The following is a 24276-nucleotide window of genomic DNA, read 5'->3' on the forward strand; positions in this document are numbered from 1 at the left end:
TTTTTCCCCAGACCAGGTATTGTTGTTGCCTAATCTACAAGCTGAATATTTCTTTCTTATAAAACCTTTGCAAATTCATGTCATGATTGTTTTTCAGTTGCACTGTTGTCGTTCATTTTCTAGAGCAGCATTTCATTCTTCAGCTTCACAAAGTTTTATTACCTCCCTCTTGAGTGACAGGTGGATGGCCCGTTAAGAGTCTGAGTGGGGATCCAGTTGACTTCCCCACCAGTTATAGACCAGGCAAAGTGCAAGGATGTGTTGAATGAACCCCATGATGCTTGTGTGTATGCTAGAACAAGTCTTCAGTCTCAGCGAGCCTTCCTCTCTCACTGTGATCACTAGCTTTTGTTTGAACTTGAAGCCAGAAATCTCCATCTGAGTCTGTGAAGTAACAACAGAAACAAAATTCTCATTTCCATTTCGCCGGCTGGTTTTTCTTTCATGTCACCCCAGTTCCACACCATGTTAATATTTGATTGCTTTAGTAATTGTTTCGTCTTCAGATAAAAGAGAGTGCTGACAAGATGGAGCTGGCTGGGGGGAAGAAGGGAGCAACAGAAAAGGAGAACTCCGCCCCAAAAGCACAGCCAGCACCCGAGGCTCCGGCCAAGCCTTCAGGGCCTCCCAAAAAGGCCCCTGTGGCTAAGGTGAGGCCTGATGTTCAGAAATGCAATGACATTAGTTTTTCCTCGGGCCAGCTTTTGTTGAATATCCGTTGGTTCAGTTTCATCCATTAAATATGATGACATACTTTTTTGCAGGGCGTTAAGAAAGCCAAGCCCACAACAGCTGGTGGGAAGCAAGAGGGAGGGAAAAGTAAGAAACCAGCAGAGACCAAACAAGTGATGGAAACGGAGCTCTCTGTAAGTGAACATACTTATAATGCAGTGATTCCTGGTTTTGACCTGGATCAGCAGTACTGACGCCTGGAGACTGTCTGTCCTCAGATGGAGGTGTGTGAAGAGAAGGCGGCTGCTGTCCTCCCGGCCCTCTGTGTTCAGCAGCTGGACAGTGCCAACTGGAAGGAGAGGGTGGCTAGCATGGAGGAGTTCCTCAAGGTCAGCACCTCGAGATGTTTTATATTCAGATTGTGCTAAGGCCCCATTCATTGTTTGATGTCGAAAAATAATTATCCCATGTATTTAAATGAGACCAATGCATTCACAGATGACATGGATTGATGGAGTGTAGTGCATGAAAATATTGCAACCCGGTAGGGCTGAACGGTTTTGAAAAAATATCTAATTGCGATTATTTTGACTGATATTGCAATTGCGATATGATTTGCGATATTAGAGGGAACAATTATTTTTACATCATTATTCTCATTTTCATTGAAAAACGTATTAAAATGATTATGGTGTGATTTTTGCGGGGATTTGTACCAAACAAAGATGTTTTCTTAAGTCTGTAGAATATGATGTGTAGGCCAGGACATCTCTGCAGCACGACAATATTTCATTTAAAATGGTATTTTGACACACATTTCACCTTTTAACAAATATTGCGCCTCCTGCAATTTGAAAATTGCAGTATTGGCCATATTGCGATTTCGATAAAATTTTGATTAATTGTTTAGCCCTACAACCCGGTCCGTCAAAGTATGAACTAGTTTAACTTTTGATGGAGTGCAGGTAAACGTCATTTGCTAATGGACTTCACCAGTCATTGAAATTTGCTTCAAACTGCTTCAAAAGGTTTTGAGCTGTTTCAAGGCACGCTTGTCTGTGAATTTGACAGATACCAAATATCCTGTGTGAGCGCCGCCTAAGACCTCACACTGTGTTTACTGCAGTCTTTGATGTTTTGCATGTTGTCCCTCAGATATTTAAGATCGAACACAAAGCTTTGGATGTTCAGCCCATGTTGGCTGGTATTTGTCTCTTTACCTTTCATTGCGTTGTCTAGGCTGCGGAGCAGATGGACAGCAGTGAAATGCCCTGTCAGGCTCTGGTCCGCATGCTGGGCAAGAAGCCAGGCTGGAAAGAGACCAACTTTCAGGTACCATCCACGTCCACCTATGGATTATATACATTGGAGCACATTCTAGAAATCTGATTAAATTATTCCAATTGACATTTTACAATTTGATCAAATGCAGGCTGGCCAGATTGCCACAAAATTGGGTCTAATACAGTAAATGTTGACGGTCAGAAGCAGTTTGTCCAGGGTATTAAAATGGAAATTAATGTGTTATTTTCAATTAAATGCAACTTTGATGCCACCATAAAATTAGATAGTGGTACTGACAGATTCTTTTGGTGATATTTAGTCGAGACAGAGTTGGAAAGTTAGGCAAATGAATTGTGACAAATGCATTTATGAATTGTCTAGTTTCACCAAAAGATGTGAATAGGACCGGCAGCAGTGTCTGTTTCATTTCATTCCTTCCATTTCCTCCCTAATAGTTTTGGAATAAACTTAAGACACATGTACAAGGAATCAATGCCCACTTGGACAGACAAGAACTCAGATTTTAAAATGATGAAGCCATCAAAAGGCAAAGCCAGAAACATAATTTGTTTGTCTTTGTTCTTGTAGGTAATGCAGTTAAAGATGCAGGCAGTGGCACTGGTGGCCCAGAGGGGTAACTTCTCCAAGACGTCTGCCTCTGTGGTCCTCGACGCTCTGGTGGACAAGGTGGGAGACGTGAAGTGTGGAGGGAAGACCAAGGAAGCCCTGACTGCCATCGGGGAGGCCTGCTCTCTGCCCTGGACCGCCGAGCAGGTAACACGGGCGGCCCTGTTCACATGGTTAATGTACCAGTTCTGTAGTCTGTTTCTGAATTATTTTTCTGCTCTCAGGTTGTCTCAATGGCCTTTGCCCAGAAGAATCCCAAGAATCAAGCTGAAACACTGAGCTGGCTGGCTAATGCCATAAAGGAGTTTGGTTTTGCAGGGTAAGCTGGCAGTGTCACTTGCCTTGGCTTTAGGTCTGAGCAGAATAAGGCTGTCGTTGTCTGATCTGTTTTCTGTTCTGTTCAATGGGGACTGAATCAAGCATCTCCCTTCTGCTTCCAGAATAAATGTGAAGGCTTTTATCAACCATGTCAAGACTGCTTTGGGAGCCACCAATCCTGTGAGTGTTCCAACGAATTCAGCATCTTGTTCTATTCTGCATAGAGTGTGTTTGTCTGTTGCTATTATGAATGTGTCAGTAAACTTGATGGGCTCTCTGCTGCAGTAATGTGTACTTATTTAGAGGTTTGGGAATGGTTGACAAACCCAATTTAGTGACAAACAACATGTCGCATGGAATTTTTTCCTAATGTCCTAAAGTGTGTGTGTGTTTGTCCAGGCTGTGCGAACAGCAGCCATTGGCCTGCTGGGTGTCATGTACCTCTACATGGGAGCTCGACTGCGGATGTTCTTCGAGGATGAGAAGGCGGCCTTGCTCTCCCAGATTGACACAGAGTTTCAGAAGGTAGCAGTTCAATCCACGCGCCTGTGTATTGTCATAGAAGGGAATCCTTAAATTCCCCATGAAATTAACTCCATTACTTTTACTTTCTAGAAAACACAATATCTTTAATGGTGACCCCATGCTGCTCAGTAGGTGTAAATATACATTTCTAACCAATAAAACCATCAAATTTAAATTGCCTTTCTCTCCCTGACTCGTATTCCATCGGTTTAGACTTTTGAATGATCCCTCACTACATCATGTCCCGCTTAATCATCCTGTTTCAACAGGGAATGCATCATGTGAAGATGCCATTTCATGGGGTTTTTAAGCAGTGTTAACTAGATATACCGCTACTTTAGGCATAAGTGCTAATTATGTCCGCGTTCTGACTGATATTTTGCATGTACTGACCTCAGTTGCAGGACCAGACCCCCCCTGCTCCCACCAGGGGCTCCAGTAAGAGGTCAGAGGATCAGGAGGAGGGAGAGGAGACGGAGGAGCAGGAGGAGGGAGGTGCAGCAGATGTCGTGGATCTGCTGCCCCGTACTGACATCAGGTGAAACTCTACAACACCCCAATTTAAGTTTTGATTCAGGAAGTGTCAAGACATGAGAATTTCATTTGATAAAATAGAGTCTTAATCGACTCATAAGACGGGTGTATTTTTTACATGAAGATCTTGCCTAGTGCTACTTTTAACAAGTTGAACACAGAATGTAAACTTATCTGTATTGATGACATTAGACTGACAGCCCATAGGACATTCCTACAGGTTCATACAAGGTCTAAAGTGCTTAAAATGTATTTAAGTGTAAATGTATTTAATTATGAAAAGTTAAATTCAAGGACCTTAAGTACTTGAATACCTGGAAAATAGTGAATGCAAGTCAAAACATATTTTTATATGTTTTGACTTGCATTCACTATTTTCCAGGACTGGCATTCTGGAAAAAGATGACTCAAAAGCACATGAACATGTGAACTATGACTGATGGTTGTTAAAATGCAGTAAGGTTAAGGAGTCCTTATGAACAGAAAAATAGTGTTGGAAAAAGTAATTGAAAGTCCTTGAATTTGATTTAATGTTGTCTGTATGAACCCTGTTCCTATAGTCAAGGCTCAGTATGAATCTCCTACATGTGATGGACCTGGATTAACTGCTGTAATATTCCTGGATTGTGTGTGTGGAAGTGATATTGGACTAAACATACCAGAGTATGACTTGTTAGTGGTAGCAGTCTGATTTGCTTTTTTGTCTGACCCATCTTTCTTTCTTTGTGCAGTGATAAGATCACGGGGGCGATGGTGGCCAAGATTGGGGATAAAAACTGGAAGATCCGGAAGGAGGGTTTGGATGAGATGGCTGCAGTCCTCTCAGAAGCGAAATTCATCAAGCCCACAGTGGGAGATCTGCCCATAGCACTGAAGGCTCGCCTCGGGGACTCCAACAAGATCTTGGTTCGTAGTGCGCTCTGCCTCGCGAACGTTGACTATGATGCGGGAAAACTACCGAAGCAAAAATGTTCCTGGTACTTTACTGTGACAGTGTGGTTGTTGTGCGTTCCAGGTCCAGCAGACTCTGTCCATCCTCCAGCAGCTGGCCACAGCGATGGGTCCCAGCCTCAAACAGCATGTCAAGACTCTGGGCATACCAGTCATCACAGTCCTGGGAGATGGCAAGGTTTGACAAAACATACAATAAACACAAAATACAAATCAGCATATTATGACATGGCACATACATCAAGAAAAGAAGAATAGGCCAGTTCATTACCATTTGGGCAAACACAGTATCTAGAGGTGATTATGGCTTTTGGTCATGTACATTAGTGCAGTGTAGTGTCCTGTTAGGAAAAATTCAAGTACCGCTCCCATTAAGATGACATTTATACATTCTAAAACCTATAGAGGACAATCGTTTGTATGCTTCTATTTTACTAAGGAGAAGATGCCATTCACTTAAAGCAATATTCCACTTAGTTTTAACATGGTTATTCTGCACTTGACTGCTATGAAAACCAGAATATAAACTACTCACCAAGATCAGATACAGCTGGACGAGTTTCTAGTGTTTGAATGAGGCAAGAAAATAACCTGAAATAACATTTAACACGTTTGTGAACAGATTCAACAACAGATCCCGCTTTTAAGACAATAAAGCAGTAACTGGTCCGTCCTCATTTTGCATTTCTATTCTTGCTTTACACTAAAATTAGTATTTAAAAATAAAAGTAGATCCAGTCTCCCAACCAGGAAGTATCTCTCCTGAATGGTATCCCTCCGTTATGTTCTCTTCTATCAATAAAAATGGTATTTGGTGAAACTGTTCTAAAATGCTGCACCAAAGGTCCATTGAAAATCACAGCAGCAGGATCTGTTGTTGAATCTGTTCACCAACGTGTTAAATGTCAGTTTTCAGGTTATTTTAGTGGCTCATTCAAATGAATGGGAAGTAAAAATCTGAAAGCTACAAACTCGTCCAGCTGCATCTGATCTTGGTGATTAGTTCATATTATGGCTTTCATGGCGGTCAAGTGCCGAATAACCCCCATGTGGAATATTGCTTTAAAGAAGGTACATGGTCCAGTGGACTAGCAATAGTCTCCTCCCCACCATGATACCGGTTTGAACAAAATCAATATATGTGATTGGGAATTCCTCTTCCAAAGTGGAGGGGTCTCCAAGCATAAATAATCATAGGCAGTGGGGAATCTGACATCCTGTGATATTTAGGGCTGCAACTAACGATTATTTTCATTGTCGATTAATCTGTTGATTATTTTCTCGATTAATCGTTTGGTCTATAAAATGTCCGAAAATGGTGAAAAATGTTGATCAGTGTTTCCCAAAGCCCAAGATGACGTCCTCAAATGTCTTGTTTTGTCCACAACCCAAAGATATTCGGTTTAGAGAATTTTGACTTATTTTTCTTAAAAAATTACTCAAACCGATTAATCGATTATCAAAATAGTTGCCGATTAATTTAATAGTTGACAACTAATCGATTAATCGTTGCAGCTCTAGTGATATTCTCTATAGCTTTATGAACAGAATATTGCATTCTGACAGATGTGTCCCGTGTTGTGCTCACTCCTCAGAACACGGTCCGTGCCGCAGCGCTGGCCACCCTGTCGGCCTGGGTGGAGCAGACCGGGATGAAGGAGTGGCTGGAGGGGGAGGAGCTGGCTGAGGAGCTGAGGAGGGAAAACCCCTTCCTCAGACAGGAGGTGGGACTCCTGCTGTGTGTCTGTTGATCTGGGGGTATTTCACAAAGCAGGATTAGTGAGTTAGCCAGCTAACTTTAAGAAATGTTATGAAATATCTTCTGAAATTTTGTTTATTAGCAATCAACAACATGCATGACTGAATCATATTCCTAAACCTAGTGTTCCAGTTTTGTTTTACAGATTCAAATCAGTATTATTGGGTTATAGCATAATATTTTTCACAGTTGTCTGGCGTTCTGATCCTGCTTTGTGAAATACCCCCCAGCTTATGTAATTACACGCATCACAAGTATACTTTTCCATTTACCTTATTTCTCCTCGGTATGTAGTTGTTTACTAGGGATGGGATGATCTGCTTATGATACGATTCGATACGCAATATGGAGTTCATGATTCATTACAACCACAATATGATGTGATAAATAAAAGTTCAATAACAAAGTGTAATTACAGAATTATGTTTATTTCTGATCTTTCTTTCTTTTCTAATATAATTTGGATGGAGAGCTTGTGATTGAAATTGTGATGGTCAAGCTGTCTCATCTGTGATTACTACAGCAGAAAAAAATAGAACTAATATCATGATTCATTTTCCTGCCCTGCGATGCGTATCGTTTTTTTTTTTTTTATTGCGATATATTGAATTTCGATAAATTGTCTCGTCCCTATTGTTTACAAATGAATTGACAGAGTCTTTCTGCCCTGCAGCTACTTGGCTGGCTGGCGGAGCGGCTGGCTGCTCTGCGCTCAGCGCCCTCTGACCTGCTGCTGTGTGTGACTCCGCTGTACGCCTGCCTGGAAGACCGCAATGGAGATGTGAGGAAGAAGGCCCAAGACGCTCTTCCTATTTTTATGACGCACCTCGGTTTTGATAAGATGAACAAGGCTGCTGGGAAACTCAAGGTAGGCAGCATGGACCAGATGAAGGGCTGAGCCTGTTTAAACACAAACTCTCTTCATATCTACCATTCACATCTGCGAGCCTTTAATTCAGCTGTGTGGAGGGAGTCGTTCTGCTACGCTCATTTTGGTGCTGAAACGATTAGTCCATAGAAAATTTTATTGATTATATTTTTGATATTCCGTTAATCTTCGATGAATCGTTTTAGTCATTTTATCACGTGAAAAAACATTTGCTGGTTACAGCATCGCAAATGCTAAGATGTGCTTGCTTTTTTCCGTTTCATGTCACTATGAAATTAATACTTTGGGATTTTTTGGCTGCTAGTCAGACTAATTAAGCAATTTTTAAGAATCACTTTGGGTTCCAGTGACTTGTGATAGGCATTTGCCATTATTATTTTTGATATTTTATAGTCTAAATTATTAAGAGAAATAAATCCTGTGATTAATTGGCTTCCTTTAATCCTATAGATTAAATAATGAAAATAATTGTTAGTCGCAGCCCATTTAGCAATATGCTCAACACACATCTTTAAGGCAACTCAGGAGTTCCATCAAAGAAAAATAATATGAACAATTGAACTAAACCAACAGTGTTATTTTCTATCAAATTCTGCACAACTGAGCATGCTTACTGAGGAAACTTGAGTTTGTATGTTTAGCAGTTCAGCTGTTAATTTTTCTGCCTCTAAATTCTGACTTAATCAAAGTGTTCTTCATTGTGCAGCCTGGATCTAAAGACCAGGTGGTCGCCCTGCTGGACAAGGCCAGGTCCGTCATGCCAGCCAAACCTGCTGGTCCTGCCAAGGCTGCCCCCGCCAAAGCTGCCGCCTCCGCTCCTCCTGCCAAACTTTCTGCAGGTGTGTCAAATGAAACCCTGCCAACAAGGGGAATGTGTCCCTGTTGGCAGTTTACCATGGATGGGAACACCGACTGACTAGTCTCTGTACAACAGCAGTGAGCTTTATGATCAAATATTTTATTCCTCTCCCTCCTACTGCAGCTCCAAATGAAGCGGCCCATTTGGATTGCGAAGCCACTGAGGACAAATGCGATGCCAAAAGTGCCAAGGCAGGGACTGCACCGAAAGGAAAAGTGAGTTCAGAATCACCGGTGGTTTGAGATGATTTTATAGGGTATTACAGTTGTTCTTGCTTGAAATGGTCTTGTTACTTTTCCACTAATGAAGCTAGTTTGAAAGGCTGCTCACCTGTGAGCTGTGATGTTGTTTTGGCCAGCGGAGATCTCTGGAGCTGAACTCGAGCGCCAACAGCAGCTTGAACTCCAGTATGGAGAAAGAGGCCGGTGCCAGCAAAGCTACAGGCTCCTCCAAAGGAAATAACCGCAGACTGGTACTTTAATGCTGTGCCTGGTGAAACACATTCTGGAGAGGACTGGCACATGTTGGGAGGGACTTTGCGGCAACACACCTTTCATTTTTTTTTTTCACCTTCACTTTTCATATGAATCTTTCTCTTGACACATGGGTGTGCTGAGTCTGCACTCAAACAGTGGGCCATGCGGGTTCTTTTTCCTTGCTCTGATTTTCACCTTCTCGTTTCTGAAAGGCAACAATGGAGGATGTATTAAGATGGTAACAATCTGGACCACATTTCGCTGCCTCTGATATTGCGGTAGTTTTACCTCGGCCAAATCTTCCCATCCCTTATTCATCTGCTTTGATTTAAATCAATAGTCTCATCCATCTCCTCCCATCTCTAGAGTGCAACAACAAGCAAGAAGCCCTCTGGGAAGGGAAAAGAGGAGGAGGACAGGTCGGGCCCCCTTTTCACCCTCATGCCCAGCAGGAAAGAGCTACGCACCAAAGAGGAGAAGAGCTTGAAGGTGTGTACCTGGGTTCATTTGCAATGCTGTCAGTGATATTGATGCATGTGGTGCTACTGTAAAACTGCAAAATCCAAAATGAGACAGGCTTTTGCTTTTGGGTTTCTCCCATCACACTGAGATGCCTCGACAAAATTTGGTATGTAGAGACAGAAATTTCTGGTCTTAAAAACCTACTATTTACAGAAAATAAGCTTGCTAATATTGTGGCTGCGTGACGCATCTGTGCACAGACCAACTTAATCCCCAGCAGTGTGGATATCGGGCGATGTATCATAATATCGATATTGTGATATGAGACTAGATATCGTCTGGCATCGTAATATTGTAAAATAACTTAAATGTTACTTCTTACTGTTCTTAAAGGCTGCGCTACAGTAAAGTGATACAACTTTCTGAACTTATCAGCCTGTTCTGGTTGAATAAAATGAACAATGATTGGCTTTACCTGCTCATCATATCCACATTACTTATTACTGATTACACATTACTGATTACTAATGATCATTACTAATTTTCTTGTGTGTAAATATCTTACGAAAGCAGGAATACTCATCCCTAATGTGACTCAATATCGTCACATTATCAATATTAAGGATTTCTTTTTAAAATATTGTGATATTTGATTTTGTCAATATGGCCCAGCCCAATGTGGATACATGTGTTTTTTTTCAGGCAATTATCTGTGATTGGACAATTATTTACTAAAATATCAACATTTTGTGTATGTCAGAAGTTTTACTGTATACAAAACGAAGTGTTTTTCTGATATGACTGATGTATATGTTTCAGGTGCTGAAGTGGAACTTCCCTTCTCCCCGTGATGAATACATCGAGCAGCTGAAGACTCAGATGGCTCCATGTGTTGCGAAGTGGCTGCAGGAGGAACTCTTCCATCCCGACTTCCAGCGCCACATCAAAGCCATCAGCACCATGATCGAGGTGAGATCCGACACGTTGCAGGCGATCAGCGGCGCACTTTGATGCAGAAGGGGGTGTGGGGGGGGGTGCGAGAGTGATGAGTTGCACTGATCAGTCGGGGCGGCGGCTGCAGTGGCACCGACGCCCCGATCCGACCCAACCTGGGGACACACCATGTGCACAGGGGCCATCTGACTCCACCCTCCCCCCTCCTAAAAATATGTGTGTACAGATGCATGCAGACTTGTGTAGGACGACATGAGATCTGTCGATGTTGTTGTAACTCCTACTGCTCGCCTGTAGAGGTCGATAAAGCCTCTTTAACATCAGAGCAGAATATTTTTGACTCGTATAAATAGCTGCTGTCTTCCTGTGTCTCCTCCCCTCTTTGACTGGTCCAGCGTCTGGAAGCGGAGAAGGACGCCATGCTGTCCTGCCTGGACCTGATCCTCAAGTGGTTCACACTGCGCTTCTTCGACACAAACACCAGTGTGCTGATGAAGGCCCTGGAGTTCCTCAAGCTCCTCTTCCTCTCCCTCAGCAAGCAGGACTACTGCCTCAGCGAGCTGGAGGCCAACTCCTTCATTCCTTACCTCATCCTCAAGGTTTGTGTGTCTCTGGATAGACCTAGGCTACTATTTACTATACAGTATAGTTTATGATTGGTAATGATTGTTTCTCTCCTCCATTACTTACTAGTTCTGAATTACTCACCCATAGTGCTTTCAATACCTCGAGTATCGCTGAATCTGTTGTTGCTGTTGCTCTCAGAGGGGCTGAGATGCTGTTTTCCATGCAAGCGTTTTAACATGCACCACTACAGATGGTTACAACTATCTGTACTGTATGAGCATGCGTCAACGTGTGATTATCTCTTAGTCCGCTGTTTTGTTTTGGACTGATTTTATTTGAAGAACAGCTTTCATGTCACTACACTTGTACCTGTTTAGTACATATCTGTCATACATCAGCAACTCAGTGGCAGGAGCTGATGTGCGTTGCAGCAGAATGGGTCCAAAACAGACGAGCTGACAGAATTACACATTGAAATGATGTGACTGCTCGTCTAATTATGGATAGTTGTAACAATTTGTAGTGTAGGGGGTCAGTTCAATTGCTGACAACTTACTTGATTGGAAGGTATTTTAGCAATTACTTAGTGAGGTGAGCAAATTAAACTTGAGATGATGTGATGACTGGAAAAGAGAAGGATGGATTTTTGAAAATGCAATAACTTAAGTTAACCACTCAAACAAAGTCGCATTTTGACTGTCTGCAACTGACATGTTTGATTATATGTGTATATAAATGGAGGACAATTTGACGTCCTTTAATAGTGCCCCTTTAAATTGTGAACACTAAACGAAGCTGTGAATTTAATTTGTGATTGTGGATTAGTTGGATCTAGGTAGGCTTGTTCTCTGAGGCAGGATTTGTGATGAAGGGCTGCAGAAATAAACTTCATTTGTAAAGCCAACAAGCCTTTGTCAAGTACCCACTTGCTAGCAAAAGGCAGTAAGTTTTGAACTGGGGTGATGATGGATTCAGGGAAACTCGCTCTGCATCGAAAGCATTATTGGGTGAGTGATTCAAAACACCTGGAGGAAGAAAATCCAAACTATGCCTTTTTTGATTGTTATATTATAATTAGGGGTGGGCAATGCGGCCAAAATATCACATCACAATCTTTTCAGGCAGTATCATGATCCACCATATGGATCACGGTTTCCAGGTGGTGTTCATATCGTCTGGTTTTTCTGGTCATGTCGTTTGAAAAATGTTAAGAACAAGAAAACGGTGGAAATGGCTGTTTTTTGCTTGAGGTTTCAACAGTGCAGTTACTTTAACATTTTGTTAATTTAAAGTGCTGTTGAACTTTGGCAGTACCTTGGGTTGTGTATCTGTTGCTCCGGTAGAGGAGATTGGCCTCTACCTCTGCCATTGTATGGAGGGAACAGTCTGAAAATCACACTTCTAGCAAATAAACGCAAACAAAGCAGATTCTGACTATATGAAAAAAAACTAGTCCTGTGGCTGAATTGTGGTCAAGTGAATCGCTTTCTTTGTTGAACAAGTGCAACACCAATCCGGTCGGAGGAAACTTGTGCTGATGGAACAAAGAAAATAATATGTTTATCAATAATTGTAAATGGGTGAAACGGGACTAATAATATATACAAAAACGAAGATCGTCATTTTGCCCACCTCTAGTTATTGTTATAATGCGAGGAGCCACATGGGGGGTGTGACAGTGATGAGTTGCACTGTTAGTCGGGTTGCTGGTTGCAGTGGCACAGCCTCCCGTCCCGACTTTCCATGGTGACACTCTAAAGTGCACAGGGGCCATCTGAGTCGCCCCCCCTACCTGACAGAGAAAACCTAAACTGCTGTCTTTCTGTCATTCCCTTACCTGCCGTTATTTTCTGCGTTTCATTCTGCTCTCTGCCCCTCCTGGCCCGAAGATGGGAGAGTCCAAGGATGTGGTGAGGAAGGATGTGCGAGCCATAATGAGCATGTTGTGTAAAGTTTACCCTGCCAGCAAAATCTTCCCCTTCATCATGGAGGGAACCAAGTCGAAGAACTCCAAACAGAGAGCTGGTGAGAATGGAGAACATCATTTATTCAACATTTCTGTGTAAATAAGTGAGAAACACTGTTTACTAAGCTTGTTTATAGCAACATCTTTGGGTTAAAGTTCCATTTTTATTTTCCAGATTTTCTCAGATTTTTACTTCCTAGATTTTCCCCACTGGTGTTGGGATTCAAACAGACTGTCTTCTAGTCACAAAGCTCACTTCTCTAATCTTTAAACTCTTGTCACCACCTGAAATGAAAGGTATTGCTACTGTTCCATCCTGACATTTTCCCTTCTCTTGCTCCAGAGTGTCTGGATGAGCTCGGCTGTCTCATTGCGCTGTGCGGCATGTCGGTCTGCCAGCCGACGCCTACCAAAGCGCTCAAGGAGATCGCTGTGCACATTGGAGACAGAGACACATCGGTTCGCAACGCAGCTCTCAACACTATAGTGGTGGTCTACAACAAGTGTGGAGACCAGGTCTACAAACTCATTGGCAATGTATGCAACCCTCTTAAAGCTTTATGCTACTGGAAGCAAATCAAAACTATCTTATATTTTAGATTCTTTAAAGTAGCCGCCCTTCGCCTTGATGGAAAGGCAAAGGCTTTGGAAAGAAATTCATGCATAGGATCAACTTCACTATTTATATTTGTATTAAAAAACTAATTTCAAGCATAAGCCTTTAGATCAAAATGGCTTTAAGATGATGAAAAACATAGTACATTCAATCAGATGTGTCCAAACTTTTGACTGGTAGTTTAGTTCCTTCACCTTTTTTTTTTTTTTAACAACATCCTTTTTGAAGCAATCCTTGCTCCTTGGTCGGTGCCTTCATGCCTCTAAAAAAAATAGCCCATTTTCCACTTTCCTGAACTGTGCTTTCTTTCTTTTTGCGATCAGAGGAACTGTGTACTCTCACACTAAACAGGGAGTCTAATACCAGTGTTTTGTTCCTAGCTGTCAGAAAAGGATATGAGCATGCTGGAGGAGAGGATTAAGCGTTCAGCCAAGGAGACGGCCCCGCCCGCTAAACAGGTGGAGGAAAAACTACCGAGAGCCCCTCCCTCCCAGGCCAACGCCAGCCAGCTGCGCAAACCCGCCGCCGACGAGCAGGCGCCCTCCAAACTGCGGTACGCTTCACTCTGCATATTTGTTTAATGGCGTGCATGTGCAGCTCCTGATACTTGACTCTTAATGGCTTCAGCAATTATGATGTCCAATCTGTTTTTAAGCATTTAACAGATGTGGGTTTTCTTTTATTAATTCATGGGGATTCCCTGATGAAATGTTTTTGGGGGGCCGATTACTGATTTTGTAGCAGTGTAACAGTAGAAAGTCGGGGTAAAATGTGTCATTTTAATCAGTGATCAGCCAACTAACAACAGCACATGATGTAAAAGTGCACAGCATGCAGAACCAGCACTGTTTAACAGATTGATTTATTTACACATGGATAGGCCAGCAGTATCATGCAGAAAGAACAGGTTTTCATTGAGGCGGCATAGGCTGTGCCTTCTGTCCAATACATGAAGCTGTTTCTAATAATATATTACAAACTTGTTTTTACTTTTTTCTGTCATACATTCGTATGCGTTCGTGAGAGGGCAGTTGAAACGGTGCTCAGCTGACCACCGATGACCTATAATTAAGAACGACTATTTCTTTTCTTTTTTTTTCTAACACAATTGCCGATGATTGCAGTTTTCCTCCTATTTTTGGTGGTTCTGATTACTTCCTTAACTTAATCATAGTCTCTGCTTTTAAATTTCCTCTGTCCTCTTTCTGTCTCGTTAATCACCCCCCCCCCCCCTCCCTCCCTCCCTCCCTCCCTCCTCTCCTCTGTCCCTGCAGGCAGCTTCGTGCCCAGAATGCCCTGGCAGCCCAGCAGCCGGAGCCGTCTCCGGTCGCACCCGAGTTTTCCCTGGACTTCCACCTGCTGGAAAACGACTCGCTGCCCGGCTGCGAGCTGCCTGAGCTGGTGCAGCACAAACTGGACGACATGGAGCCTATGGCCCTTTCTGAGCGAAAGTAGGAGACACAGAAAATCACAACCGCAGTGTGCGCTTGCATAATTGGTTCTAGGGGTTTTTAAAAGTATAAGACTGAATTCATGCCATCTTGCAAATTGGGGGGCGGAAAGGAGCGTATATGCAACTTGACATTCACAGTATGAGCATTTTCAGTTATTTTTACGGATGATTGTACTAATGTGCTTGTGTGACACATTGTCGACTACACAGATTGTATCATGATTGGTTTTATTGCTAAACACTTACCAGACGGTGACACCTGGAAAGTTGAAAAAATCCCATCGTTGTCGACTCGACCGTCTTCTCCTCTGTGCCTCAGTGATGTTTTTCCATTTGTAGGACACGCCCACTTCCTCTCGCCTTTGATCTCCACCCAAGTCCCGCCTCCACCATCAACCTGGTAATATCCAAGATTGCCTCTGGGGATCTCAACACCAGCATGCAGGCCGTGACACAGGTAATAAGACACATGGCCACCAGCAAGGCACAACTTCTGCTCACACTCCAGCTGTCAAATTAATTTGAAGTAAACTTTTTTTTGCACAAAATAAAATGTATGAGCACGGTCGAAATTGAATAAATGGATTTACTGAACACAGAATGTATGCATCCACGACAAAATGGAAAGTCTTTGACTATTGGACCATAGTTACTGTTCCTTTGTGTCAGCTAATATTGGCAATATTTCATGCTGTCTGTCAAGTGCATTTCTTTGTTTTTCCTTCAATCTTCTAATGCACCAACTAAAGACGATGCAACCATGACGGGCGCTTTATACATCTCAGCATTTTCAGCTTGGCTTCATTTCACACTGATACATTGTTTTCAGTGAGAAAATATTTCCATGCCCCAAATTTGCCTTAAACTTTTGCCAGTGTATCATTCCCTTAATATTGGTGGGGGAAAAAAAAAAGATAATTAAATTGTTGATCGCGATTATTTCTGACTAATAATCGTCAGCACAGCTCTATGTCCGAGTCCACCTCTGAATCATGATCATGCCAGTCTGTTAGAATTTATTCAAGAAATGTGTTTAAATTGGAATTTGGCCTTTCTAATTCTCTCTCTCTCTCTCTCTCTCTCTCTCTCTCTCTCTCTCTCTCTCTCTCTCTCTCTCTCTCTCTCTCTCTCTCTCTCTCTCTCTCTCTCTCTCTCTCTCTCTCTCTCTCTCTCTCTCTCTCTCTCTCTCTCTCTCTCTCTCTCTCTCTCTCTCTCGTGCAGATGGACGAGGTGTTTCGGCAGCACAGCGGGTCGGACGTGATGGTGAACAACATCAACCAGTTCCTCATCGCCACGGTGCTTCAGCTGCGCCTCATCCACAGCACGCACATGGCCGACCAGCGCGTCGCGAAGGAAGACGTCTCCAAGCTCTACAGCTGCATCGTCGGCAGCATCATGACTGTGAGCGACGGGGAAACTTTTAGCGAACATCCTGAAATGCTCCTCTATCTGTCAGCTTGTAGTTTTAGTAGAGTGTGGTTTCCAGACGGGTTAGAAGTAATTTGTTTTCTTTAACACCGTCATGCAGGTCCTTGCTGATCAGTTCTTGTTAGGCTTCGGCCGATATAATCTTTATTGATATTATATTTTCTGTGATATCGAATATCGCCTCCCTTGTGTTGCTTATATCACAATTATGCAAGCATTTAAACTTAAAAACCTATAACCTACTAGTGGTAGGATGGTAAAAAAACAAAAGTAATCATAGTGGTAGTATATGATAATGGCAGGAATTAGCAAATTACACCAAATGGACATTGTTTCCTCCAATGCTTGAATAGTAAGATCAAATAGAAATTTGGTGTAATTTAGAAGAAATAAAATGCAAAAAAGAAAGGAACCTGGGGGAAAAAAAGCGGGATTGGATATGGCCAAACCTTGTTGTTGTTTTGAATGCTCTGTCACAGCATCCCACTGTTCTGTAAGCCTTTTGAGCCAAAGTAGTCACACACACACACACACACACACACACGGGGAATGGTTTACGGAGGCGGTTTGCAGAGGTGACTGTGGAGTTGGCTGATGGCGTGGGTGGACTGCGCTGAAGGGGGATTACAGCCCTTTGTGATTGCCTTGCATCACCACAGGGGCTCGAGTCGCTCCTCATCTTAAACCTCTGCATGCTCTCTGTGGTTAGCACTCGCCTTTTGTCAGCCATCAATGGGCCTTAGGCTCGATGGATGTGTTTGCATTTGGTCCAAAAATAAGTCGAGTTTGTTTTTTTTTGTTTTTTATTTATTTTATTTTGGGGTTTTAAAGTTGTTGTTTTTTTTGTTTTGGTTTTTTTGACTGAAACCTGGACATTCAACCACCTTTTTTGGTTTGTATTTTATTGACGGCTCCCTGATTTCTGTTTTAGGGTTAGGGTTGGGATTTCTCAGAAAGTCCACCGTTCCTCTGGTCGGTGTCTAACAGTCTGCACTCTCTCCACAGATGCTGGGAGTGGAGGTTCTGGCCCCGGAAGCCTCGTCCGGAGTGCTGAAGGACCTGGTTGAGGGCCTGCTGACCGTCATGTTGGACCCCAGAGTGGAGGAGCTGCAAGATGGACGCCAGATCATTTGCTCCATTAACATACTGCTGGGAAAAGTCTTCGAGAAAGCCGAGCACACCAACATACTCAGGTGTGTGTGAGCAGACACGCTGGCTTTTAACAATTTGGAATTTGTACCAAGTTACACAGGAGTTGGTTCTGTTCGAGTGATTTGATTGGACAGGTGTGCTGATGTACAGTCTAATAGCACTGGGACGTTTTACTATATGTATCACTCCACTTTACAGCTGCTCTAATGGAAACAGTTGATGTGTTGTAGTGGGATCCTGAGGGAACGAATGAAAGACAAAAAACATAATCTGTTGTCTCAAAATACTAGATATACAGCTTTGTTTATAGAACTGTTGTATAAAAGCCAAATCACACTCGAGGTTGTGCTGTTCTACTGGATATCAGGACTCCCTCTGGTGTGATATTGCGTAATTGAACTATTTAAATCAAAGAAAAGTTTTTCCTAACAGTTCTGAGCGTTTGTTTATATGTTTGCTCTCGCTGTCCTCTGCAGCGCTCTGCTGGTGCTGCTGCAAGACGCCCTGTCCTCCTCCGTCTCCTCCAAGTTCTCTGATATCGTCATGAAGGTAAGCCAGACTGAGGCTAACCAGAGGGATTCTGGACTTGATTAAAACCCATGTCTTTGGAATAAGGCATGCGCCATTTGGGCCAAAAATCAATGGTCTACCCAGCGTTTGTTTTTTTGCTGGTAAGATTTCAGGATCCGGACAGGTATAAACATGTATGATATTTATTTGATGGACAACTGCACATTTTACCAGCCAAAATCCAGCATATACCAGCTAACAGCAACCCTGGGTCTACCCCTTGACTACTGGTTTCTACTTTTAAAATAAAATAAGAAATCCTGTCACTCAAATTGCACGACCTGTGTCTGTGTGTTGCTTTCAGTGTCTGTGGAGGGTGATCAGGTTCCTCCCAGAGACCATCGCTAGCGTGAACCTCGACAGGATCCTGCTGGACATCCACAACTTCATGAAGGTTTTCCCCAAAGAGAGGCTCCACCAGCTCCCAAATGACATGGCCCACCGCACCCTGAAGACCCTGCTGCACACACTGTGCCGCCTCACCGGGCCCAAGGTCAGCATGTCTCCACCCTGTCCTCACTGCTTGGACGTGACACCACCGGGTGGATTTTAAAGTCTGAACATGATTCATTGTTGGCTATAATTCTAATATCAGGGATGCAAACTCACCTTTTTGATCCCAAAATAGGGCACTTAAGCGAATGATTTCTGAGTGGTTTTGTGTCTGCCCTGGTATCTGCCACCTTTTTCACTCTCTATTTGCATCCCTGAACATAGATGCCCACTTCTGGTTTATAATGTTCCACTTTAGCACAAAATATCTTAGCTAACTGTATTTTGTCAGCAAAGTGTGTCCAAAGTTTATGAGCCGTTTTTAGAAATAAGCCGTTATTAGAAATGCACTGTATGTCTTTAGCCTAGACTCTGATTGTAAAGCTATAATTAAACTTCTGTACAAAGATGGGATGCAAATAATGCACTAAAATTGTTCCCCAAATCACCAGAATGAATAATTGTGATTAATTAGGAACACAGTATAATAATAGTCAGGCAAGTGCAATGTAACAGTGCAGAGGAGTTGAGCACCAAGTCTGTTGTATTCGTGTTTGAAAATGTTGCTCTGGCTTGGTTAGCTAATTAAGAGAATATTATAATGACCTACATGTAGCAGCTGCTCAAGATGTTACAACCACATAACTTTTTTTATTTATCAAACAATCCTCTGCCTGCTTCTTGGTGCTTTTTCCTCTTCTTTCCTGAAAGAAACAAGACAGCTTTGCAAGTCTTTTATGGTATAAGTTTTTTTTAAATGAACTTGAGGTGTGTGTGTGTGTGTGTGTGTGTGTAGATCCTGGACCACCTCACCCTGGTGGAGAACAGGAACGAGTCAGAACTGGAAGTCCATCTGAAGAAGGTGGTCAAGTCATCAGCAACAAAAATGGGCAGAGACCAAGAAAATTTGGTAAGTAAATACACCGGAAGTGAAGCTGCCCTAAAACACTTTGCCACTGTTCTGACATCTTTGTAATTAAAACTTTGGTACCTGCTCATGCTGACTGAACAAACGTCTGTGTCCCTTCCTATAAAGGTGATCACAACAAAACAGAAAGAAGAGCTGCTGGAAATCTTCAAGATGATCTCGGTTAAAGAAAGTGGCAGAGAGGTCAGTTCACTATCAACACTTTCATCTTTAAAGCTGCACTATGATTCATCTTTAAAGCTGCACTAGGCAGCATCACACTTTAGTCGCCCCAAGTGGCAGCAGGAGATAACGGTTTGAATTTTTGAAAGTTTGAAGGATTTGGACTGGGCGGTGCGAGAGGCGCCGAACGCAGCTGTGGTTTGCATGTTTTGTATTAGAGCTGAACAATTCTTACCTTGCGAGGCAGCTGGATTCGCGAGATCACGCGAGAATCCATCTTGCCAGGCTTCAAGTTATGCGTTTGTGGCCGAACCACAGTGGTTCGGACCAATCGTCATCCTATGAGGGCAGCTACGGGCGTGGTTTAGGTGTGACGACAGCGAGAAGCGACTGTTCGTTCACAACAGTGGCGGCTCCTAAAGAGGCTAGCGTAGATGCTGCTACAACATCAGTTATTTCTGAACTGGAGAGTATTTCTTCATTGAAAGAAGAGCAAAGAACGGCACTGAAGGCTTTTCTGGATGGAAAAGATGTTTTTGCTCTTCTCCCGACTGATCTGATTGGTTGAAGTTAGACGGTGATAGACAGATGGTTCATCCAATCACCTGCCAAGTATCTTTTGAAAGTGCCTGCCCTTTTCCAAACAGTTTCCAAGGACGACTTCCCAGATGGTTCTGTGTAACAAACCATCTGGCGCAGATTTTATTTTCTGCTTTGGTATTTCTTTTCATAAAGTTGCCTTGTTCTAAGGAGTTAACAGTAATCGCAAATAATAAGGAAAATCAATAAAATGACTTCAGAGCTTCCCATCGACCCACCGATGGGAAGCTCCTGTAGACTTTCAAATAAATTGTAGAGAACTGGGAAACATTGACCGGCTGCAGTCAGCTTCTCGTCCGTTGTGCACTCGCCAAATGTTCATGAAGCAAAATTGCACTGGCAGGGAAACGAGGAAGCGCAGAAATCTGATTGGTTGTTGACGGCCGATGACCGTGAAAACTTTGTGTGTGGACATTTCCCACCAGCGTCCATACGACACCAGAATTAATGATAGGGATAGGGAGAATCTACAATGTCGCAATTAGGATGTTCTCCTCTGTTGCAGCCCAAATTTGCGCTTTAGGCTGGTAAGACTGGCGTAATTTTACATATCTTGCCTTGTGCAGCTTTAACTCTAATAATAACATGAGTATCTGCAGACTAAAACGTGTGTGTGTGTGTGTCTCCAGGGTCTGATCCAGCTGTGGGAGTTTAAGCAGAAGTATCCAGACGTAGACCTGAACCCTCACCTGAAGAAGCTGTCCCAGTCCTTCCAGGCCTTCATAGAGCGCGGCCTTACTGCAGTCGCCACAGAGAGAGACGCCAAGGCCAAGATGGCCGCCCTCACCACAGGTACGCTCGCCACCAGCACGTCTGATCACTAGGGATGCATGTAAATAATTGCACTAGATCAGTGATTCTCAATCTCTTTCATATCAAGGACCCCTAATTTAGTCCACATTAGGGCCACAGACCCCCATTTGATGAGATTTTGTCTCTCAGACCCAAATCTGAGAATATTTTTATTGTTCGATATGATTTTGTCCAGAATTCCATGACTGTCTGTATTGCAGGTAGAGAGATAACAGAGAAACTATGATCAAAACAGTCATTCTTCTACATTCTCTAATTGCGTTAACTTCTTGTAAATGAAATAATGGTGAAGTTTAACAATTCGCCAATTTGCTGGTGACCCCCTGGGACCCCTGGTGGTCCCTGGACCCCACGTTGCGAACCACTGGACTAGATCACAGTGATTTTGGTGAGCTTTTTAAAACGTAAAGTAATGATGGCCGCTACAAAACCCCCGCAATCACAGAATCACGGACAGCGATACCGTAGCTTCTAAAATGCTTACCGTTAGAAAACCGCAGCATCAGTTAATCGCTGCATCGCTACTCATCACAGGAAAGTTCACTGTGAGGAAACTCTGCTTCCATCTGTTTGCACACTTTTTGGCCATTAGCTGTTTGTGCAGACCTGTACAGTGTAATGGAGGAGAGTAATTTGTCTGCTCGTTGCAGGAGTGTCCGCCGCCCTCCCCACCGGCTCAGAGGAGCTGAAACCATCCGTCTACATGGAGAGACTCAAGGCGCTCCGCCAGCTCAATGGCCTGGATAACAAAGACACACTTAGCAGCACAGGTGTGTGTAAACATGCACTACATTCCTGTACCAGTCATAACCAGTCATACACTCCCACACTGCTTCTGAATCCAGTTCAGATGGAGCTACACTACCAGTCAAAAGTTTGGACACACACTTTTCTTTTCTTTTTTTTTTTTTTACTATTTTTCACATTTATAATAATAGTAAAGACATCAAAACTATGAAATAAGTGGAATTATGCAGTGACCAAAAAAGTGTTAAATAAATAAACTCTTATTTATAACTTAAAGTAGCCGCTTTGGAAAGAAATTCATACATAGGATCAACTTCACTATTTATATTTGTCTAAGAAACACATTTCAAGCATTTAAGCAGAAGTCTTTAGATCAAAATGGCTTTAAGAGAATGAAAAACATAGAACATTCAATCAGGTGTGTCCAGACTGTTGACTGGTAGTTTGTATTTTCTCATGTTTATGAATATGGCGTCTGTTTCTTGGACATGTTGAAATAATAAGCGTCCTCTGTTTCCTGTCAGGAGTCCTTGGCTCTAATTCCAACACTGACAGGCAGGAGCTGAAACCCTCCGTCTACCAGGAGAAACTCAAGATGATACGACAGCTGCGTGGCCTGGAGAACCAGGTGAAGGTGTGTTCTGACAGCAGCTTCCAAATGCAGTAATGTGGGAGTATTTCTTTTATATTTCCTAAAAATGAGTGAATGAATATTAATGGAAAATCCACCCTAAAACACTAACCCTAAATAATAGATATAGGAGATCCTTTTATTTAGCGCACATGTAAACACTTGCGGGGGACTCTTCAATCAGAATAAAAAAATATGTCTCCGGGATATGTAACCGCAGCTAGTCATACAGGGAGAAATCCATTGTAGAAGAGGCGGAGACCAATTCCTCCACCCACAGTAGCCTCAATATCCCAGAATGCAATGCAGCCACAAGTCGTGTTGCATTTTAACTCTCACTTTTTCTCGACTGGAACAACTCACTCAGCTATCGCTCTTTCCACTTACACACATAACCCACAGCTGAATGCAACAAGCTCATGCCCCTCTGGGGGTTGTCGGAAGGCATTCTGGGAAATGTAGGAAATCACTAACTAAAGTAGAAGTAGGCAAGACAAGTTGGGAAAGATTAAAGGATAAGGCTGGTGTTTTTAAATACATTTCTTACCGTCAACAAATCCTATGAAAATAACAACATCAACAATGTGTTTGCTCTACTCCTGTTACTTTCTGACTTCCCACGTACCGTTTTTAGCCGTCATCCCGGAAGTCATTGTCTCCAATTGTAAGCTAAAAACCTTTAAATACAGCTCACAAAGACATAGTTTAAATTTTAAAAATCGTTAACTGTTACCACAAAAAGTCAGACTGTTGTAGTTATTACCAAATTCAAATGGGAACAAATTCTTCATTACACCGGGGACTATTTTCTGTGCTACGGAACTACTTTCCTGAGATGGAAAATGTGTTTACAGTCGGCTTATTAAGTTGTTTGAGGAAAAAGTCGGCCAGCCCGGTGCATCGTGATGATGAAATATGCTGCAGAGCAGCAGCATGGCTCTGTGACGTGTTTTTAATACAGTGGAGTTCTATGGCTGCTGAGACATGAGGCTTTATTGGGCATCGGCTACATGGACGAGATTTGTTAGCAACAAATTCATTGCTGATTTTGTTTTCACAGGATTTGTTGACGGTAAGAAATGCATTAAACACCAGCCTTATCCTTTAAGAGAAATCTGAGTGGATTTTCCCTTTAACCTGCTGTTCTCTCCACAGCAGGAAGAGACTGTGGACCGTCCCATGCTGTCCGCGCTCACTGCCCCTCCCTCCTCCAAAGACCACAACAAGCTGTCCCATCTCCTCCACCACCACCACCAGAGCCCCGCCCGGCCGGCTAACCCCGCCCCCGGCCCTGCCTCCGCCTCCGCCTCCGCCACCAACACCTTGGACAGCCTGAGGAAACGACTTGAGAGGATCAAGAACAACCGCTGAATATCTGAACGACTGCCTCTGCCACAATCTCTTAATTGTGTCTGTGTGTTTACATTGTACAGTTTTCTCATGTTGAGTCTTTACTTCCTCAGTTTGTCTTTGGTTCTTGTCTTTTACTGTCTTTCTCCACTTAACGCATTTTGTTTTTGTCCTACTGCATTTGTGTTTGTTTAAGATTTTACATGTGAACAGATTTTACATGTGGAACAGGTTTTATATTAAATGTATTTATGTCAAATAAAATGTGGTTTTCATATGTGTAATGGAGTTTTGTATCATTTCAGTGGTATTGGTTTCTTGTGTGATGAAACCTAAAAACGGGTCTAATTCAGTGGCTTTCCTGCAGTATGGGGATGTACTTGTTACCATCTGGCTTATCAACGGCTCACAAAAATCACTGACTCTATACTGACTAGTTTTGATCTTCATACCATAATGTCCTTGCTGCCTCCTGTAGACGAGCCGTCTCA

General features: G+C 42.8%; 1 protein-coding gene and 2 non-coding genes across 3 annotated transcripts in view; all 3 read left to right on the forward strand.

The window, feature by feature from the left end:
* LOC139910173 (cytoskeleton-associated protein 5-like) overlaps positions 1 to 23937 on the forward strand; it is a 30070-nt gene extending 6133 nt beyond the window's left edge. The window contains exons 13-45 of the mRNA XM_078282552.1: positions 507 to 662; positions 774 to 866; positions 951 to 1061; positions 1912 to 2004; positions 2545 to 2730; positions 2808 to 2902; positions 3024 to 3081; positions 3301 to 3426; positions 3825 to 3964; positions 4692 to 4866; positions 4976 to 5089; positions 6507 to 6635; positions 7344 to 7538; positions 8266 to 8398; positions 8542 to 8633; positions 9261 to 9383; positions 10176 to 10325; positions 10706 to 10909; positions 12767 to 12902; positions 13187 to 13380; positions 13840 to 14012; positions 14734 to 14910; positions 15252 to 15369; positions 16134 to 16313; positions 17346 to 17533; positions 17969 to 18041; positions 18367 to 18555; positions 19351 to 19464; positions 19591 to 19665; positions 20874 to 21036; positions 21708 to 21827; positions 22329 to 22438; positions 23591 to 23937. Of these exons, the coding sequence (XP_078138678.1) occupies positions 507 to 662; positions 774 to 866; positions 951 to 1061; positions 1912 to 2004; positions 2545 to 2730; positions 2808 to 2902; positions 3024 to 3081; positions 3301 to 3426; positions 3825 to 3964; positions 4692 to 4866; positions 4976 to 5089; positions 6507 to 6635; positions 7344 to 7538; positions 8266 to 8398; positions 8542 to 8633; positions 9261 to 9383; positions 10176 to 10325; positions 10706 to 10909; positions 12767 to 12902; positions 13187 to 13380; positions 13840 to 14012; positions 14734 to 14910; positions 15252 to 15369; positions 16134 to 16313; positions 17346 to 17533; positions 17969 to 18041; positions 18367 to 18555; positions 19351 to 19464; positions 19591 to 19665; positions 20874 to 21036; positions 21708 to 21827; positions 22329 to 22438; positions 23591 to 23806 (4599 nt within the window). The 3' untranslated portion in view covers positions 23807 to 23937. The remainder of the gene's footprint in view (positions 1 to 506; positions 663 to 773; positions 867 to 950; positions 1062 to 1911; positions 2005 to 2544; positions 2731 to 2807; positions 2903 to 3023; positions 3082 to 3300; positions 3427 to 3824; positions 3965 to 4691; positions 4867 to 4975; positions 5090 to 6506; positions 6636 to 7343; positions 7539 to 8265; positions 8399 to 8541; positions 8634 to 9260; positions 9384 to 10175; positions 10326 to 10705; positions 10910 to 12766; positions 12903 to 13186; positions 13381 to 13839; positions 14013 to 14733; positions 14911 to 15251; positions 15370 to 16133; positions 16314 to 17345; positions 17534 to 17968; positions 18042 to 18366; positions 18556 to 19350; positions 19465 to 19590; positions 19666 to 20873; positions 21037 to 21707; positions 21828 to 22328; positions 22439 to 23590) is intronic.
* On the forward strand, positions 10392 to 10505 carry LOC139910175 (small nucleolar RNA SNORD67). Its single transcript, XR_011784548.1, has one exon. It is a non-coding gene; the product is annotated as a small nucleolar RNA SNORD67 (small nucleolar RNA).
* Positions 12549 to 12661, forward strand: LOC139910176 (small nucleolar RNA SNORD67). Its single transcript, XR_011784549.1, has one exon. It is a non-coding gene; the product is annotated as a small nucleolar RNA SNORD67 (small nucleolar RNA).
* Positions 23938 to 24276: the final 339 nt, after the last annotated feature.

This window comes from Centroberyx gerrardi, chromosome 1 (genome assembly GCF_048128805.1).
Source record: "Centroberyx gerrardi isolate f3 chromosome 1, fCenGer3.hap1.cur.20231027, whole genome shotgun sequence".
NCBI classification, from domain to species: domain Eukaryota; kingdom Metazoa; phylum Chordata; class Actinopteri; order Beryciformes; family Berycidae; genus Centroberyx; species Centroberyx gerrardi.